The sequence below is a fragment of the Triticum dicoccoides genome, chromosome 2A, assembly GCF_002162155.2.
Source record: "Triticum dicoccoides isolate Atlit2015 ecotype Zavitan chromosome 2A, WEW_v2.0, whole genome shotgun sequence".
Taxonomy (NCBI): domain Eukaryota; kingdom Viridiplantae; phylum Streptophyta; class Magnoliopsida; order Poales; family Poaceae; genus Triticum; species Triticum dicoccoides.
Window position 1 is genome coordinate 449,769,852 of NC_041382.1, and position 20,854 is coordinate 449,790,705.

The following is a 20,854-nucleotide window of genomic DNA, read 5'->3' on the forward strand; positions in this document are numbered from 1 at the left end:
GGAAACACGAATCTTTGAGATATCTTCAGCACTCCAGAACAATAGAATAGCGAGCGTGGAATGACTATGAGGTGCACCAGTCATGGGAAAAGCATTTGAAACGAGGAAAAGGATATGATCAACAAAGCTTTAATTGAATCCACCGGAGAAGAAAGAGAATGAATAATGATGAACTAGAAGCTCCGTTAGAATCTTCATGAGAATCACTGGATACGAACATTGAAAGAAAAAGAATGAAGAGACTACACATGAATAAAATGGATACTTGATTCAGAAATCTGCGTCCTTGAAGAAAAAGGGAGGGAGGGTGGGAAAAACAAAGACACTTGGAGATGTATGAAAACAAACACCGTTGAGAAAGCTTTGAGTTGATCTTGCGAGTGTTGAAAAGATTGGATCCACCTGAAGAGAAAATGCCGGTTGAAAAGGATTTACATGACAATCTCGATTATCATGAAGGATTAGTATTCACATAGAAATATGAGAACACCGCTTAGGAAAGGTATGGAATCAACACTTGACTTCGAAGCAACTCGAATACCACAACTCAAAACAAAAACAAAGGATTGACTTGCAGAATAAGACGGAAACAAACATATGATAGATATTTCGTCCGAAGTTTTCGTGGTGGGGCCCACACGGGCTCGATCGTACAGCACCATCATGTACAAGGCAGTGCACATGACATACGAAGCGTCCCCGAGTCAGCATAACCAAGGACTCTTTAAGACACAACGAGACCACTGTAAAACCAACCGTGGATAGGCGGACCACTAGACATCGAACCCCAATTACATATCATACATCTGTCTTAAAGATATCCTAGGAGCTACTTGAATTCCCACTTATAAACTCCCGAAACTTTCCGGTTATGCAATCAGGTGTTGGGGATACAGGGGAAGCATAATATCTCACCCAAAACTAGCAAATCCTACATCCAGTTGTATCCATCCCTCAACACATAACCAAGAAACCTTCGGAAATCATCTACCTCAACCTTCAAAAAGCATCCGTTATACGAGTTATGGCAATACTCCCGAACTCCCACCCCAGTACTGGGTGGCGTCGAGGTTATCTCACCAACAACTGCATAAAAGAGATTTTCGATGTCGGCGAAACTCAGGTATTCCAGAACTGCAACGATAAAATTGTGACGACAGCACCTCGGAGCTCAACTCCCCGGAACACTGCCACAACCCCTAAATGTCAGGAGGCACCAAGAACAATGTTCTCGTCACAAAACCATCGAAACGATTCTAAGATACCCGCGTGATCCTAAAAAAATTCGTGAAATTTGAGAAGAGAAGAGTCAAAACTCTACGTCAGGAAGCCTCACCAGAGCGACGAAAGGACTGAGGAGTAAAAAGAATCCTACTCTCCTATATATATATAATCCTAAAAGACTCAAAACATTTTTCTAGACTCGACAACGCCAGTGATTCGATCAAGCAGGGGGCTCCTAAGTCGGGGAAGGCTCTGATTACCAACTTGTAACATCCACGATGCGGCTATATCTCCCACGTGTCGGAGCACGACTTAGAGGCATAACCGCATTGTAGGCATGTCGCAAGAGGGGTAATCTTTACACATCTCATGTACTGAATAAGAAAGAGGTACAGAGTTGGCTTACACTCGCCACTTCACACAATACATGAATATAGCATTACATCATCCAGATATAATCAAGGTCCGACTACGGAACCAAAATATAAGAGGACTATCCTAATGCTACAGATCCCCGATCGCCCCGACTGGGCTCCACTACTAATCAACTGGAAACGAAACAACACAATGAACGAGATCTTCATCGAGCTCCTCCTTGAGCTGGGTTGGCTCACCTGCACGGTCATCATCGGCACCTGCAACTGGTTTTGGAAGTATCTGTGAGTCACAGGGACTCAGCAATCTCACACCCTCACGATCAAGACTATTTAAGATTATGGGTAGGGAAAAGGTATGAGGTGGAGCTGCAGCAAGCACTAGCATATATGGTGGCTAACTTACGCAAATGAGAGCGAGAAGAGAAGCAAAGCACGGTCATAAACTAGAAGTGATCAAGTAGTGATCCTGAAACTACTTACGTTCAAGCATAACTCCAACACCGTGTTCACTTCCCGGACCCCGCCGAAAAGAGACCATCATGGCTACACACGCGGTTGATGCATTTTAATTAAGTTAAGTGTCAAGTTCTCTACAACCGGACATTAACAAATTCCCATCTACCCATAACCGCGGGCACGGCTTTCGAAAGTTCATAACCCTGCAGGGGTGTCCCAACTTAGCCCATCACAAGCTCTCATGGTCAACGAAGGATATTCCTTCTCCCAGGAAGACCCGATCAAACTCGGAATCCCGGTTACAAGACATTTCGACAATGGTAAAACAAGATCAGCAAAGCCACCCAGATGTGCCGACAAATCCCGATAGGAGCTGCACATATCTCGTTCTCAGGGCACACCAGATGAGCAAGACGTCGGGTTGGCATAAACCCTGGTTGCCCAGGGGGCGCCGGACATTGCTCAGGTTGGACCAACACTTAGAGAAGCACTGACCCGGGGGGGTTTAAATAAAGATGACCCTTGAGTCTGCAGAACCCAAGGGAAAAGGCTTAGGCGGCAAATGGTAAAACCAAAGTTGGGCCTTGCTGGAGGAGTTTTATTCAAGGCGAACTGTCAAGGGGTTCCCATTATAACCCAAGCACGTAAGGAACGCAAAATCAAGGAACATAACACCGGTATGATGGAAACTAGGGCGGCAAGAGTGGAACAAAACACCAGGCATAAGGTCGAGCCTTCCACCATTTACCAAGTATATAGATGCATTAATATAAATAAGAGATATTGTGATATCCCAACAAATATCCATGTTCCAACAAGGAACAAACTCCAATCTTCACCTGCAACTAGCAACGCTATAAGAGGGGTTGAGCAAAGCGGTAACATAGCCAAACAACGGTTTGCTAGGACAAGGTGGGTTAGAGGTTTGACATGGCAAAATGGGAGGCATGATATAGCAAGTGGTAGGTATCGTGGCATAGGCATAGCAATAGAGCGAGCAACTAGCAAGCAAAGATAGAAGTGATTTCGAGGGTATGGTCATCTTGCCTGAGATCCCGCAAGGAAGAAGAACGAGTCCATGAAGAAGACAAACGGATGTAGTCAAACGAATCCTCACAAACGCAACGTTATCGGAACCAACCCGAAGAAGTAACACCGGAAAGAAGTACAGAACATAGTAAACAACCAACACATGAACATGGCATGATGCACAATCAAGTATGATGCATGTCTGGTTTAATGAAGCATGGCATGGCAAAGTGTACAAACAATCCTACAAATTAAGTGGAGCTCAATATGCAACTCCGTTGCATATTGACGGAACACCACATCAATTATTTAGTTCACTCTCGGTTAGGTACTCAACAATATTAAATGTTGTTAGTATGGCAAGAGGTGAAGCATAATAAAACTACTTAACTAGGCAAGTTTAAATGAGGCCGGAGCAACAAACAACAAGTCCGGTAAAACCTCATATGCATTTAGCAAATTAATGCAAACAAAACATTCTTGATGTTGTTATCATGATGCGGATGACATGCAAGTTTATATGCAATATTTATGAAAATGTTGACATGATAAGATATGAGGCATTTGTCGCCATGGCGGAAGGAAAAAGGGGTGCCACGGCGGCGAAACGGAAATGTTACCATGGCAACATTCCGGTGATCCGGCAACTCAAATGAGATGCTAGTGCAAAGGAACAAGTGTGGGTGCGCGAAACGTGCAAGAGTGACGGGGAGTGATCCCGGATACCGGGTGTCCCACATGTCGGTGGCAAGGCAAAAGAGGGGCAACGTGCACCGACAGTTCGGACTCGAGGCGAACAAGGGTGCAACTCATACAACATGCATTTATTCATTCACGGGTGTCGTCTCGGGGTTATACCTTTTGACGCGTGCATTATCGGAACGGATCAAGTTCATAGAGGGAAGTAGGCGTTCTCGCGACGGCGGTAGTGGAAGTAGTCGTTCTCGCTTCGTAGATGTTCACACTCCGTAGGTGTTCGGGGTCAACAAGAAACTTGCCGTCCACGGGTCTTCGAGGGTTGACGGTACATGTTCTGAAGACGTTCGGGCGGGGGTATCGGTACACGTTTTCATAGACGTTCAGGGTCGTGGGTAGTTGAGCATAGTCGTTGTTGGACTTGCCGGATCCGATGCCTCCGGGCGTAGTGATACACGTTCACGGAGTAGGTCGTACACGTCGTCGGTAGATGTTCACTTGACGGCCTTCAACGACGGTAGTTGTTCTCGTTTCATCGTGGAAGTAGTTGCACATCTCATAGTGGTACTTGACGATTTCGGAGACGGCGGAAGACGAACTTGGCGGTCCTCGTCGTCCTGGTACTTGGTGTCCTTGTGGTCTTCCGGTACTTGACGATTCCGGACGGGGCAACAAAACATAGTCGACCTTGACGTTTCACTGCTGTAGTGGAATGAACGTCCATGTAGTCTTGCCGGTGTAGGTACTTGTCGAATCCACGAAGACATTCTTGGCCTCCCTGGTTGCCGGGTCTTGACAGCGCCAAGAGGGGCAACAAGGCCGACGGGTCAGCAGGGGGGTTGAGCTCATGATGGACGGGGAGAGCAGCCTGGAGGCAGCAGGAGCGGTTGATGGCGTGTGCGGGCAGCGTGTGGAGGTGCAGGAAGGCAGAGCCGCAGGCATCCATGGCCTCGGCGAGGGGATCAGACGCGAGGCCCCTGTGGCGGCCATGGTTGTACGAGCTAGCGGGCGAAGCTGTAGCAAGTCGTCGGGGGCGCGCGCAGGGTGAACTTCGGGAGTGATGCAGGGGTCGCAGGCGTGCAAGGAGAGGAGTCCCGCACGTTGGAGGGTTCCCCGGCGCTGGAAGCAGGTTCATGGCGAGGACCCGAGGAAGAGGGGCGGCGCAAGGTGAGGAGAAGCTGAAGGTGTCCGGGAGGGACTCGTCGGTGCTACGCTTGTCGGGGCCAGCGGGCAACGCGAGCGGAGAGGGACGAGGCACGGTGGATGCAAGGCGAAGGCGGGCAAGAGGCGCTACACGGAGAGACAGCGCTCGGTGTCCCCGGTGACGCGGCGATCTCCTGGCGATGCGGCGGCCTCCTGGTGGTCGAAGGCAGTGGCGGTGGTGGAAGAGAGCAAGGGAAAGGGTCGTTCAAAGGAGCGAGAGGGAGGAGGAGGATGGCGCTGGTGATGGGGATCGATCGCAACAGGCTAGGGTGTGGGCATGCGCTTGCTGGCGGCGGAAGGAAAACGATGAGGAGGGGGGTGCGCGTGGCTAGGGTTGAGAAGGCGGGGCTGGCTGGGCCTAAAGGGTCAAAAGGGCCGGTGCTGGTGATGGGAGGCCCAGGTAGCCAGAGGCCTGGCTGGGCTCTCTCTCCCTTAAGTCTTTTTTTAAAAAAACCTTCTAGAAAACAGAAAACCGCAAAGAAAGAAAGGATTAGAGGAAGGATTTGGGCATGCGGAATATTTTTTTCGGACTCGCAAAAATATGCTCGTTCCGAGAAAATAGAAAAGGCCATGATAGAAATATTTAAATTCAAACTCATTTGATTTAAATTCAAATGATTTGCATAGGAAGTGGGTGATAGGAGGTCCAAAAAAATGTTCGGATACTTGGTGGAGCTCTGGAAAATAGAGAAAAGATATATGGCAAAGATAGAGGCCAAGAGTTGTGATAACTAAAGCATTGGGATTTTTGCAAGTGTGTTATGGTGAATTTCAAATTAAAGAAATATTTAATATAGCTCCCTACTATCAGGAGGATATGTGTTATAAAGAGAACTCGCTATGTGAATTCCCTCGATTTAAATGGATCAAAGATCCATGCCATTTATTTAGTTGAGTTAAAAAAAGACATGATGGCATGATGACATGATGCAATGCAAACAATGCAATGATGAAAGCAATGAACCAAATAAGTCACACGACGGAATCTCGGAAACCCTGGAAGGCATCTGAAGCTCCAGTCTTGGGGCGTCACAAGTTTCTACAACAAGATTAAACAGGAAGGGAGAGTGGGGGTCGCCTTGACGAACCCCTTTGTGGCTTTGGAGGTATGGGTCGTTTTCATTATCGAGTTTGATACTCAAAGTACCATTTCGGAGAATTTTTTCTACCCAACCACACCAAGTAGGGCCAAATCTGCAATTGCAGTGGCATTTAAGGAGAAAGTCCTAGTTTATCTTATCGTATGCTTTTTTGAAGTCCAATTCAACACTATCCCAACTTTCTTTCTTTGGTGGGTGTGATCCAGCACTTCATGCAACGTGAGGATCCCATCCATAATCTTTATGTGCTTAATGAAGGCATTTTGATGTTTGCTAATCAACTTGTCTGCAAAGATAGCTACCCTGTTATCCAACACCTTAGTAATTAATTTGTACGGACATATCAGTAGGCAAATGGGATGATACTGCCGGATTCTTTTTGCCCCACTTAGTTTTGGAATCAAAGGTGATAATCCCGTAATTCAAACAAGCCACATCCAAGGTATTATTATGGAAGGCTTCAAACAACCGCATAATATCTTTTTTGACGAAATCCCAGCAGTGTTTATAAAACTTAGCTGGGATATTATCACGGCCAGGAGCTCTATTGCTTTCCATACTAAAAAGGGCTTTCTTAACTTCTTTGGTAAAAACACTGGTAAGGATAAGATTATCATCTTCAGTAAACCTCTCATTCCTAGACCAGGTTTCAGATGATAGATGGAATAAGTTCCCATTGGCAGGGCCAAAGAGCTCCTTGTAATAGGATGTGGCATGGGCTAGGAGATCTTTTGTCCCTTCTATAATCACCTCCCCATCAGTGGGAAGTGAATAGTATTCTTCCTTTTTTCCATTAGCTATACGATGGAAGTAGGTCGTATTATGATCCCCTTTTAGTAGCCATCGTTCGTTCCAGTGCTGAAGCCAGAAGAGCTCTTCATCAACTAGGATTTCATTCAGCTCATCACACAAGGCAGTCCTTCTCTCATAGATTTCTGGGTCTAGGGTTCCAGATTCCTCTTTCTTCTCAATCTCTTCCAGCTCATTTTTAATCAATTTTTTTATCTTACTAGCATGGCCAAAGAAGTGAGATCCCCATCCTTTAAAATATTTCTTGATGCGTTTTAGTTTTATGTTCAGGATGTCAATAGGGTCCTCAGAATGAATAGGATGCTCCCAAAATGATCTTAGCTTTAGCATAAAACTCTTCATTTTTAACCAGCTTAGTTCGAATATGAACTCACGCTGGCGGGGGGGGGGGGGTATTTTTTCCATAGGATTCGTTGTCAACAGCAAAGGATTATGATTAGAGACGTCCCTCACTAACTTTCGTACTACAACTAGTGGGAATAGTTCTTCCCAGTCAAAGCTCATGAGCACTCTATCGAGCTTCTCGAGCGTGGGGTGTCTCTGTTTATTAGTCCAGGTTAATTTACCTCCTCCCATATGAATCTCTCTAAGGTTCAAAGACCTAACGATAGAATTGAATCTATCCATGTATTGGGAGCGATCAAGGCACTTATTCTTGTCACTACTCTCTCGTAGAATGTTGAAGTCACCACCGACTAGATAGGGTTTTTTAATATTGTTACACATGAGGGTTAATTCCTCAAGGAACTCATCCTTCTTGTCATCATGTGCTGCCCCATAAACCTCCACTAGGGTCCAAACATTGTTAATCTTAATACCAAAAACTATGGCCTGCAGCAGATATCTACCTGCCGTCCATGAAATTATTTCTAAGGTTTCTTTCTTGATCGATCCCACATAAAATTCCACCCGATTTACCTATAGAAGGAATCCAATTCCAACTAAGTTTCTTAAAGGGGTCAATCTTCCTAAGATACTTAGGAGTAAAGTTTTCTTTCTTAGTATCTAGGCTACCCATAAAGTCTAGGGAGTGATCTCTGATGATGTCAGAGAAGCAGGTAGTCCTCCCTTTTGTACCTGCTCCTCTACAATTCCAAAAGATACTGTTCATTTTTTCTTTTTTGTCCCACCCTTTCTGGTAGCTCTACTAGGAGACAGAGTAGAGCTTCCAGCCTCATTATATAAGGATAACCCATTTTTTGACTTCTGGTGACAGGTCTGGCTACAACCACATTGGCTTCTCCTTCTCTCTTCTTCCTAGACCGCACCACAGTAAATTTGTCCTCGTCTACATCATTATCTTCTTCCCAATTCATGTTCAAAGGTGTCTGGTCCCCTTTTGCATTAGTAAGAATCATTTTCTTTTTTTTCGATATTGGGTTTATCATATTGCCCCTCGGGATTTTCCATGTTTCTACATCTCTCAAGTTCTCTAAGGATATCAACACCGGTAAAATCAGTGTCTGGAGTGTTGACTCCCATTTTGACAGCCCCAATAATAAGATGATGATTGTACAGTGCATCGAAAGAGTTGAGATTTTGGGGTATACCTTCTAAGTCTCGTTTTTTCGCCGCTACCATGGCCTTCTCTTCAACTTTCTCCATCTTGTTCTGTGCACTGCGCAGGCTGAAGCGAAGGTTTTCCTCGGTAACCACAGGAGGATCAGGGAACATCTCACTGTTCATCTCAACATCAGCGACTCAACCTTGTACTCATTAGTGATTGTCAGACTAAGATCACAGTGATCAGTCACGTCCACCACCTGGTGAGAGGATTTAACAATGTCAGAGTAAGATTTTTCCGATTTACTCATGCATAGATCTGTAGATATCTCAACAGGGGGCCTTACTTTTTCCCGAGCCATCTCACAAGCCATGGTTTCAATGAGAAGAGTAATATGGAGAGATTCATCAGACTCGGTACTCTCTTGTGAATCCCGGATGGGGTCTGGTTTACCTTTATGGGGAATGCAGGGAGAATTCCCTCCAAGCCCATTGGGTATACCGCCCATTTGAGCTCCAGGAATCGATGAGGAGACATTATTTCTTTTCATTATTGTTCTTATCATGGTTAGAAGGTGCCTGCACCCTCTCTTTTTCTCTTTTAGGATCTCTCACCGGGATCTAGTCTATCTCATAGAAGAAATCGTAGAAGTGATCTCCGAGGACAGCCTCAGCTATCACAGAGATCTCATCAACATTCCTGCATCCCAACCTGACCCGAACAGAGGCCGGGCGGTGTAAGGTAGCTGCATCAATTTTCAAAGGAACCCCAACCAGAGCTGCTACATAAGTCAGATTTCTTTCACTTTTTTTGTCTAGAGGGACATTGCTAACTTTAACCCATGCCATTTCCATCACCCCTTTAACCCCAACTGCAGATGACCAGCGCGTAGCATGGATAACAACCCCGCTGGTTTTAAGTGTGACCCTCCCAACATAATAAATCCGTGCTACTGCTTGAGTGATGAAATGACCCTCCCATTGCATGCATAGGTTGCTCCAATTAATAAATGAGCCTAATTAATATGCATACAACTAATACTACTACTGCTTCGGCACTTTATTATTTTAGGACTATCTGGTTTTTGTTACTAGATGTCTGCCTGATGCACCGAGACGGAGTGAGTACTGTAAATAAAACGACGCATTTGCTTGCACTGTTCCACACATGGGCCTGTGGATCACTTGGGCCCTTCCTTCCCCATCGGATAAAATCCCAGCGCCTCGCCTTGCGGCGGAGACGAACCGGACCGGCGGCAGCTGAAGCCTGAGAGCGCCACGACGATGATGGCCGCAGCGAGAATGGCCTTCGCATCAAGCTGTCGCGTCCACCTCCTCCTCCCTTCCTCGCCTTCAACTCCCATCCTCGCCAGGACCCGAGTTGGCTGCAGGGGCATAGCCAAATCCATCTCGTTCTTGGCACCGCTATCGGCTGCGAGATCCGCCGCCCTCTTCTGCTCTTGCTCCTCGCCTTCCTCCGACGCCGTCGTCGCACCGGCCCCTACGCAGGCGGCCGTAGAGGAGAAGAAGCCGGCGCCCGCGGCTGGGGAGGAGGAGAAAGGCGAGGTTCCGGTGGGCGAGCTCGCTGGCCTCCTGGACATCCGGGTGGGGCGGGTCGTGAAGGCGTGGCTGCACCCGGAGGCGGATACTCTGTACGTGGAGGAGGTCGACGTCGGCGAGGAGCAGCCGCGCACCATCTGCAGCGGCCTCGTCAAGTACTTACCCCTCGACCAACTCCAGGTAATGAATGATGCATGAGAACTCGTCCATCCAAGATTTTTCAGTTATTCAGCAATGATGTACTTGTCTAGTATGCTCAAGTTTTTGTATAGATCACATAATTTGCGCATTTTGATGGATAAGTGACTACTCCTTAGTACTGGTATCTATGTGGACAAACTGGAATTTTTGGTATCTATTAAAAGGAACGTCGCTATTAGGTGAAGTGTACAACTTGCTTAATGATTGTGCTAGAAATAAAGATTCACTTGGTAAGATAATACCAGGTGCCAACCTTCCTGAATTTACCAGGATTGGGCTAGCTTGAGCCAAGATCCTGATGCTTCACTCTACGGTTGCATTCTATTATGTTTATTGGCATTTTGGGGAATATAATAGATGGTCTGCAATGAAGTGCAAGTTATTTTTTCTTCTATTTTACTGAATACTGATGACATCAGCTATGGCATGCGATCTATGCAGGACAGCAATGTCATTGTTCTTGCTAACCTGAAACCAAGAAACATGCGCGGCATCAAGTCTAATGGCATGCTTATGTGTGCCTCTGATGCTTCTCACGAGAATGTTGAGTTGCTCGCCCCTCCAGAAGGTTCTGTTCCCGGTGAAAGGGTATGGTTTGGATCTGAAGATGAAAAGAGTATTCAATCAGAACCTGCAACAGGAAACCAGGTATCACTTACAATTTAGACATTTGTCTTTGCATTGTCTCTTGACGATCCTAGTTATGCTGCAGATTACTACAGTTAATTTTCTGTGTGTGTAGTCCGTTCAACTGTGAAATGATTTTCCTTAATGTTCTACATGTTGCCATGAACAATATTAATTTTGATTAGATGTTGCTCACGATGGCTCCAATGAATGAGTCAGGCACATGGAAGGGATTACAGTTTTAGTTGCGGCTAGAAACCATGGGTAGTACATTATGCATTCACATATGAACCAGTACAGAGCCACTGAACATTTGTTCCGTGAATTTCGAAGCAAGGAACATGATATATGTGGTATAAACCATCTACATAGTTACAACCCATGTCCCACTTGATATATTGGTCACAAAACTAATATTTGAAATTATCTGGATTTTTCTGCAACTTCTTTTCAAAATATATGATGCTTATGTAAACCTAGTGAGCAAAAGTAATGTATTGAAAACAGATTTCTTGCCAAATTTAACACAATTCGTTCTACGCCGAGTAATTTGCAGAAACCGCTTTCACGGCTAACTGCCGCATTGTTGTCTTTCTTTGTGATGTAGTACTCATTCTTAGAGCATCTCTAGCAGACCCCGCAAAACGCGTTTGCAGTTCGCGGAAAAACGGCTTTGCGGGCCGGCGCGGACGGTCGCAGAGGCAGACCCCCCAAACAGACCCGTATAAAAGGATATTCGCAGAATATACTTTTTTACGGGTCAGCTTTGCGGGGTCTGCTCTTGCGCTGCTGCATCCCGCATCCCGCCGGTCCGCAAATATCAATACCGCACCACAAAAATAAAACAAACATCCACACTACAAAATAATTATTCAAATCACGGAAGCAAACTAAATAATTATTCAATACCAACACAATACAACAATCATCCACATCACAAATTATTATTCAAATCATCGAAGCGAACTAAATAATGCAATACAAAACTTGTCCCGAATACAAATTCAAATGAATAGAAAAATGAGTTTGTTACTGTCTAGCCCTTTGCCAATGGTGCTCAGTGAGATCCTCCTGAAGTTGAAAGTGGGTGTTTGCATTTTCAATCTCTTTGTAGGTCTGAAGAAAAGCTCTAATGCGGTTAGGGTCTCTAGCTGGTTTGACACGGCTACCCACATTGTCGTAGAAGCCAAGTTCATTCCTCTCTCATCTTCGAGGATCATATTGTGAAGGATAACACAGCATGTCATGATATTTTTCAAGGTCCTCTTGTCCCAAAAACGAGCAGGACCACGAACAATGGCAAACCTAGATTGCAAAACCCCGAATGCTCTTTCAATGTCTTTTCGGGCTGTCTCTTGCACCCTTGCGAATTCACAATGTTTTCTAGTTTTGGGATCTTTGATGCTCTTGACAAAGGTGCACCAAGGAGGGTATATACCATCTGCAAGATAGTACCCTTTTGTGTATTCATGCCCATTGATAGTGTAGTTGTAAGCAGGAGCATCACCACTAGCAAGCCTAGCAAACAAATGAGACCGTTGCACCACATTGATATCATTGAGAGTGCCCGGCATACCAAAGAAGCAATGCCAAATCCATAAATCCTTGGATGCTACGGCCTCTAGCACAACTGTTGCATCACGAGACTTGCCACAATACATTCCTTGCCATGCCTTCGGGCAATTTTTCCAAGTCCAATGCATACAATCAATGCTACCTAGCATGCCAGGCCAACCTCTCCTCTCATTAGATGCCATCAATTTCTTTGTGTCATCCTCGTTGGGTGCCCGAAGATATTCAGGACCAAAGACACGGATGATCACTTTGGCAAATCTACGCACTGACTCAATTGTGGTATCTTCACCAATGCGAAGGTACTCATCGGCATAGTCAGCCGGAACGCCATATGCAATCACCTGCATAGCTGCGGAGATTTTTTGATATGCACTAAATCCCTTTAAGCCCGCAACATTTCTTCTTTGAGTAAAATACCGACAATTTGCCTCGCAAGCTTGAACAATTTTCACAAAGAGGGATCGGCGAATTCGGTACCTTCTCCGGAAGAGGTGCGGTGGATATGTTGGATTCTCCGCGAAGTAGTCTTGCATCAACATCTCGTTCCCGAGATGGCGATTCCGAGGAATACAAAGACGCCCGACGGTCAATCCTCGCCACCTCTTTCGGTTCTCGTCTTTGTGCTCCTTCACGGCAAGTGTCATCACTAATGTTTGCTGCCGAAAGGTCGCAAGCATCGTCTCAACATCCGAGTCATCCGAATCGGAGAGCAAGAACTTCTCGCACGGGCTCAATTCCATCTACATGGACAAGAATCGCACGCCGCGTCAATCAACTAGGCATAACACTCAGCACAAAGCACAAAACAAACACTGACCGGCGGCTCGTGTGGCGGGTGATCCCGGGCGGCAACGAGGGGCGGGCTCGAGGTCGGTCGATCCCCGGCGGCGACAGCGACGAGGGGCGGCTCTTCTCGCCGGATCCAGGGGGGCGGTGCAGCGAATCGGTGCTGGAGGATGGGGGACACCCCCGCGGCGCGATTCCGCCCGCAGATTTGGCCGGAATCGCTGGCGGCGGACGGGCGGAACCAAGGGCGGGCGGAGGCGAAGGAGATGGGGAAAGGGCGCGGGCTGAAATGTCCCCCCCGCCAACCGCTTCAATGCGATACGGGGCACCGTAGGGGCGAGGGGGAAACCCGCGTATTCGCGGGTTGGGGCCGAGATTTTGCCGCGCCCCTCAAAAAATTTTGCGGGCCGGCCGCGTTTGCGGGGTCTGTTCGGGCGGGATTTTCCGCGCCGACCCGCATTTTGGCGGTTATTTTGCGGGTCAGGGCTTTTTGCGGGGTCTGCTAGAGTTGCTCTTAGGTCTGCATCTTATGCAGGCTAAATTTGGTGAGAAAACCTGCAGTGAAAACTGATATCTCGCTGATATTTTCTGGTAACTGCTGTGGATTCTTGAGAGGCAGTCCATGGTTGTTAGGTCATGAAACGCTTAGTAAAACATAAGTGCTAAAATACTATGACTTGTTATTTATGTGGAAATAATATAATATTCAAAATCTTGATAGGCCTAGAGCCATGTTGCATTTTGTCCACTTCCATGAATCCAGCCTATGTAAGAAATTATTTTGCAGAAATGGGTTACCATGGAAGTTATTTTGCAGCAACACATCTCATGGATTGCTGTATTTTTGCCAGGTTCAAAAGAAAAAGATTTGGGAATCTGTTCAGCCTCACCTTAAGACAACGGATAACTGCGTAGCAGTTCTTGGTGAGCAACCAATGCGCACCTCAGCAGGCATGGTTTTCTGCAAATCATTGCAGGGTGCAAGCGTGTCATAATACTGATTGAAGAGATTATTTCTTCTTCCTTTTTGGCTGTATCCATATAATGTATTTCCCTGAAATTAATTATAGTAGGAGTGAAATCTTTAATGAAAAGATTGCTTCTGAGGATATTTTATTGATAGTAACCACATTTTATAGTTTCTCAGTGGTCAAAGCTCAAAAGTGAGTCCATGGATGGAATTTATCTTCTCTTTCACTTCAATCCAAGATTAACAATTGAATTTTGCATAACTGTTGATTAGCTAACCTGTTTTGGTCCTTAGACTTTTAAATGATGATTTTCAACATCTGTGGCTGGAAATAAGTTATGACTTGGTTGTTGGATCACGAAGGGTGTAGCTGGAGCAACCAGATGGTCCTCCAGTTAGAGTTGTATACATCTCTGATGCATCGTGATCTCATTTATTTTGTAGTTCTGTTTTCTTGTGATTTTTGCCTTACTGGTTGCACGTATTGACTAATTCACAAAGAAATAGTCTGCATCTGTACTAAAGTATAATAAAGACCTCATCCAAATCTCAACCATATACTATAATTATAATAATCATATAAGAGGTACAGATTTTGGAAAAAAGCAAAGAAAAACTGGCCTTCAATGGATGATTGACAACCATTCTCTCTTCAAGAGGTCTCCATCGCGCAGCTGCGCTGGATCGCTGTCTCGAGCGCACGCGAGAGAGCCGTCGATTGTTGCGATGGATCGAAGCGCCAGGAAGACATCCGACAGCGGTTTTGGTGGGGCCTGTGAACAGTAATTCCAGGGGAAAATCACCCCGCACCACCGCTCCCCTTCCTCCTCCCTATTCTGTTTGCAGGCGACGGGAGAGGCGGGGCAATTTCTGCGCCGATTCACCGTCACGGGAAGGCCAACCATGGGCGCATCTCGCCGGCGACCACGGAGGTAACCACCGCACCGCAGGCTACCTTTTTCGCATTCGATTTCGACTGTATTTCGCGGCTCGGAGCGGGGCAATAGGGACCTTCGTTTTCGACATGGAGGGTTCCGAACTTCCGGTGTTGTCGCCAGTGATGCACACGGGCATGGGAGGTGGCAGGTTGACCCACGCGGCATCCACGCTAGACGAGTGGCCCGTGTGTAAGATGTGTGCCGAAATTGGGGGCGTGGGTGGTCGTGAAGAGGTCATGGGTCCATGGTGGTATTGTTGGAGCTGGGCTCCTTCACGACGAGCGTAGTGGCCAGAAGGAGCTTCCTCGCTGCTATTCCTCAGCCAGCAACGGAGAGAATTGTTCCAAACGATAATAGGCTAGCTACTTGTTTCCATACCTTTATCTTCCAACTGGGATTAGCGGAACAACAGTCTCTGTCATCAGTCTGTCACTCTGTTCTACAATTGTGACAAATCATTTTAATGTTCTGACCGTGTTGTGTAGTTCCAAACAATAATGTCTGAAATCCACTTGTTTCCTGAAACCAAGAGTGATAAAAATTCATCAGAAATAGGCAGGCTTAGAAGTTCAGAACAGTTCATTTGCTGCAGCTGCAGGTTATTGGTAGAAACTAGATCTCAAATTTAAAATTGTGCAAGCGTAATACGGCACAAAAGCTATTAACTAGCAAGTGGATAAATTAAGGACGCGGCTAGCCAGCGCCGCTGCGCTCGATCGTTTTTCCGAGCGCACCCTCCACGTACGGGCTGAATAGAATAGCTAGATCACTTCTCCGCGCGCGATGCATGCGTAGCTAGCAATCACATCCAGCGTCCTCACCCATCACACATCCATCCATCAGCAGCAGCTAAGCCAACACATACGCGTGGATTGCAAAGTTGCTCATGTCTAGCACTTAGCATGTGCTAGTTTGCTGTTTTCTACTTTGCTTCTTGAACGTGTGAGACTGCTCATGATGCCTATCTCGCTGTCCGCCCGTCGTCAAATACCTTGTCGACCGATCCGATCCGTCCGCATGCCGTGCCGAGCCCTATCTCCCCGGCCGATTTGTCCGCGTACAGTGCCGAGCGCTACCTCGCCATCCGTCCGCGAGTACAGTGCCGAGCGTTACCTCGTCGTCCGATCCGTCCGCGTACAATGCCGAGTGCTACCTCGCCGTCCGATCCGTCCGCGTACCTGAGCGTTACCTCACCGCCCGATCCGTCCACATACAGTGCCGAGCGCTACCTCGTCATCAGATCCGTCTACACACGGTTCACTGGCACCGTTGTCTGGAACCGGGGCGACCGATCTAACGGCGCCGAGACGGACTACGTCCCCCGGGTTCGTTTTGTTGGGTGTGTGTACGGAATCATGTCCCTCGCGACCACCTCTACAATGAACACTACTGCAAGCGACATGTGGCTTTTGCGACGACCACCACTACTACCTCAAAATGAAACGGGGCCACATCCCTAGAACCAAGGCATCACCTTATTGTGTATCGTTGTGTGACCCTCATATATATGAAGCAAGTTCGTTAGAATGGAATGCCTCCTCCATCGTCCGGTCCGCGTTGATGACCTACGACAAGCTTGCCGACAAGTCAGCCTCAGTCTTTCACGCACATCGGTCTCAAAGTTAACTCCTTGGCCTCGGAAACAAAGGTCTGCACATCCCACTATGAGGTTGCCTATCCCGGATCAAACTTTGTCCACACAAACTTAGAAACTATTTTGGTTGTAAAACCAAAAAAAGAAAAAAAAAGAAATTGTTTATGTCCTATTGTTTAAAAAGGAGCAAGTTCCTCCCAGTTTTGTTGGTGCATGTGATCTTGATGATGTCTAGCGAGCAACTATGTGGAGTTTTCTGAACAACTTTATTGTTTTCCTTGAGCAACTAGGTAGTAGTATAGTAGAAAAACACACACGGTAAAGGCGACCCAACGCAGCCCCCCTCCCCTCCCCCAGTTTTGTGGGTGCCTGTGATTCTAATGAGATGTGATTAACGGGCAACTCTGTGCAGTTTTCTGAACAACTTCATTGTTTTCCTTGGGCAACTAGGTAGTAGCAGAGGAGAAAATACACACACACAGTCATGTGTCTCATATCTCCAGCTAGGAAACCTGACCAGTTTCACCCCCTCCACTCTATGGCCGCGCCAATGGATCCGACCTAAAATCTTGACTCCACCTCTTTGACACAAACTTTATTGCAGGTATCTAAAACCTTTAGATATTTACCAAATAATGGTCTTGGTAATGTTTCTGTTCATGAGGATTGGGCAACTGGATACATTGTTTTAGGCAAACTGTATGGTTGATTGTGAGCAACTGAATACATGGTTTTAGACAACTGTATGATTGATTGTAGGCAACTATGACACCTGAAAAAGGGATAAAGAACATACACATGTTCATTTTTGGAGGGTTCACATATAAATTTAATCCCCTAAAAACACTTCATGGTTTTAGTTATGTCCCCATGACCAACTCCACCCTGCTCCCCCTTTATGATCTTTAGCCAAGTATTTACGATCATACCAAGGGATCCCATCCTAAGGAGATAAACTCTTGACGCATCTCTATGACACAAACTTGAAAGATAACTAAAACTGTTGCATATTATCGAAATTATGGTCTTGGTAATGTTTCTGTTCGTTAGGATTGGGCAACTGGATACATGATTTTAGACAACTGGATGATTGATTGTGGGCAACTGGATACATGGTTTTAAACAACTATATGATTGATTGTGAGCAAATGGATATCTGGTTTTGGGCAATAGTATGGTTGATTGTAGGCAACATAAGAAAAACATTACACAACTTGGTAGTCATATTAGCGAACTTACAAAGATCATTAGTCGAACTGGCGTCATGGAAGGGTAACATAGCTGGGAGTTGCTTCTCGTAGCACGAAAGTTGCTCCACATAGCACAAAAGTTGCTCCTGGTGGCATGGGCACTTCTTTTTAAAAAAAGTTCATTGAAATATATCGTATGTAATATGGCAAAAAAATCATTGAAATATGAATTTTGCTAACATTATCCTAACTTGCCTATCATGGATTATTGTTGATGTTCGGTTTCCTACAATTGATGCTCAGTTGCCTACAAATACGATGAAATTGCCTACCATTGATGCCCAGTTGCCTGCTATTGGTAATTAGTCGCCTGCAATTGCTGCTTAGTTGCCTAACTTTTGAAATTAGTTCCCTACAATATTATGAAGTTGCTGATCATTGTATTTTTAGTTGCGTACAAACACTATGAAGTTGCCTACCGATGATTCTTAGTTGCCTGCCATTACAATTTCAGTTGCCTACAATACATTGAAAGTATTGTAGCAACTTAGGATGATATTAGGCTACTCACTGGTCAGCCATGCAACTTAGGATAATGTTAGGCTATCTCAGAAACTAAGTTACCTACGGTACTATCAACTTGGAGGTGAAACTAGTTATGATAGCAAACTCAGTGGTGAATTTAGTTAACTTGGTAATCATGGTAGCCAACTTCGAAGGGATTTTCGATGATAGGGAGGTTTACGATGCAAACTAACCAGAAGTTGCTTTACTATAGCAGCAAAGTTTCTCCATAGCACCAAACGTTGTTCGTGGCACAAAGTTAGTCGAAACATCACAACTCCAGTGCACTCATCAGGCAACTCATGTGTACTCTCAACCTAACTTATATCTAGACAAAGAAACCACATATGGAAAATACTAAGTTCACATTGATGGGGCTATTGGAGGCAAAACAAAGACAAGAAACTTTGGGTCATTATGCAATCAAGTAGCACACAAAAAAGGTCAGCAACTTTTGGGGTGTTTTTATGCAACTCTAGTGCATTCATCAGGCAACTCTTGTGTGCTCTCCATCATTATATCTGAAGATTTCAATCATTTTTGCGGTCAATTCGTGCAAAATAATGAACAACTTATGTACATTTTGGTGCAACCGTTTGATCTCCCCCCTATGAAACTTCTCATCGCCTACTCTGCAACTTCTCATCTGCCCCCTAGCGATTCATCCTCACATTGTGAGCAACTCCTGCTCGTCATGTGAGCAAATCCTACTCATCCTATTAGCAAATCCTACATTTTTCAACCTCACGCTACCTCTCCTCTTCAACCCCGCTCATCACATGCGCGATAGTTGATTTTTTTTCTTTAAAAAGAAGTGAAAGAACTCTAGCATTACTACTTTACGCGGAAAAGTGATGAAACATCGTATCACCCAAAGAGTAAAAAATGGATCACAAAAAATGTTGGAAATATGCCCTAGAGGCAATAATAAAAGGATTATTATTATATTTCCTTGTTCATGATAATTGTCTTTTATTCATTCTATAATTGTGTTATCCGGAAATTGTAATACATGTGTGAATACATAGACACCAACATGTCCCTAGTAAGCCTCTAGTTGACTAGCTCGTTGATCAACAGATAATCATGGTTTCCTGACTATGGACATTGGATGTCATTGATAACGAGATCACATCATTAGGAGAATGATGTGATGGACAAGACCCAATCCTAAACATAGCACAAGATCGTATAGTTCGTTTGCTAGAGTTTTTCTAATGTCAAGTATCTTTTCCTTAGACCATGAGATCGTGTAACTCCCGGATACCGTAGGAGTGCTTTGGGTGTACCAAACGTCACAAGTAACTGGGTGACTATAAAGGTATACTACGGGTATCTCCGAAAGTGTCTGTTGGGTTGACACGGATCAAGACTGGGATTTGTCACTCCGTATGACAGAGAGGTATCTCTGGGCCCACTCGGTAATGCATCATCATAATGAGCTCAAAGTGACCAAGTGTCTGGTCACGGGATCATGCATTACGGTACGAGTAAAGTGACTTGCCGGTAACGAGATTGAACGAGGTATTGGGATACCGACGATCGAGTCTCGGGCAAGTAACATACCGATTGACAAAGGGAATTGTATACGGGGTTGCTTGAATCCTCGACATCGTGGTTCATCCGATGAGATCATCGAGGAGCATGTGGGAGCCAACATGGGTATCCAGATCCCGCTGTTGGTTATTGACCGGAGAGCCGTCTCGGTCATGTCTACATGTCTCCCGAACCCGTAGGGTCTACACACTTAAGGTTCGGTGATGCTAGGGTTGTATGGATATGAGTATGCAGTAATCCGAAAGTTGTTCGGAGTCCCGGATGAGATCACGGACATCACGAAGAGTTCCGAAATGGTCCGGAGGTGAAGAATTATATATAGGAAGTGCAGTTTCGGCCATCGGGAGAGTTTTGGGGTCAACGGTATTGTACCGGGACCACCGGAAGGGTCCAGGGGGTCCACCGGGTGGGGCCACCCATCCCGGAGGGCCCCATGGGCTGAAATGGGGAGGGAACCAGCCCATAGTGGGCTGGTGCGCTCCCCCCTTGCCCCCCCCATGCGCCTAGGGTTGGGAACCCTAGGGGAGGGGGCGCCTCCACTTGCCTTGGGGGGCACTCCTCCCCCTTGGCCGCCGCCCCCCCTAGGAGATCCCATCTCCTAGGGCCGGCGCACCCCCCTAGGGGGCCTATATAAAAAGGGGGGAGGGAGGGCAGCGGCACCCAGAAGTCTTGGCGCCTCCCTCTCCCCTGCTACACCTCTCCCTCTTGCAGTAGAACGGCGAAGCCCTGCTGCGGTGACTGCTGCATCCACCACCACGCCGTCGTGCCACTGGATCTTCATCAACCTCTCCTTCCCCTTGCTGGATCAAGAAGGAGGAGACGTCACGCTGATCGTACGTGTGTTGAACACGAAGGTGCCGTCCGTTTGGCGCTAGGATCTCCGGTGATTTGGAT

The 20,854-nt window shown here is 46.1% G+C and overlaps 1 protein-coding gene across 1 annotated transcript; it reads left to right on the forward strand.

The window, feature by feature from the left end:
- The first annotated feature begins 9,555 nt into the window (after positions 1-9,555).
- Positions 9,556-14,337, forward strand: LOC119354852 (aminoacyl tRNA synthase complex-interacting multifunctional protein 1-like). The gene is made up of 3 exons (XM_037621600.1): positions 9,556-10,138; positions 10,601-10,807; positions 13,999-14,337. Exons 1-3 carry the CDS (start codon positions 9,683-9,685, stop codon positions 14,140-14,142), a joined length of 807 nt encoding a protein of 268 aa, XP_037477497.1. The 5' UTR covers positions 9,556-9,682; the 3' UTR covers positions 14,143-14,337.
- The last annotated feature ends 6,517 nt before the right edge of the window (positions 14,338-20,854 follow it).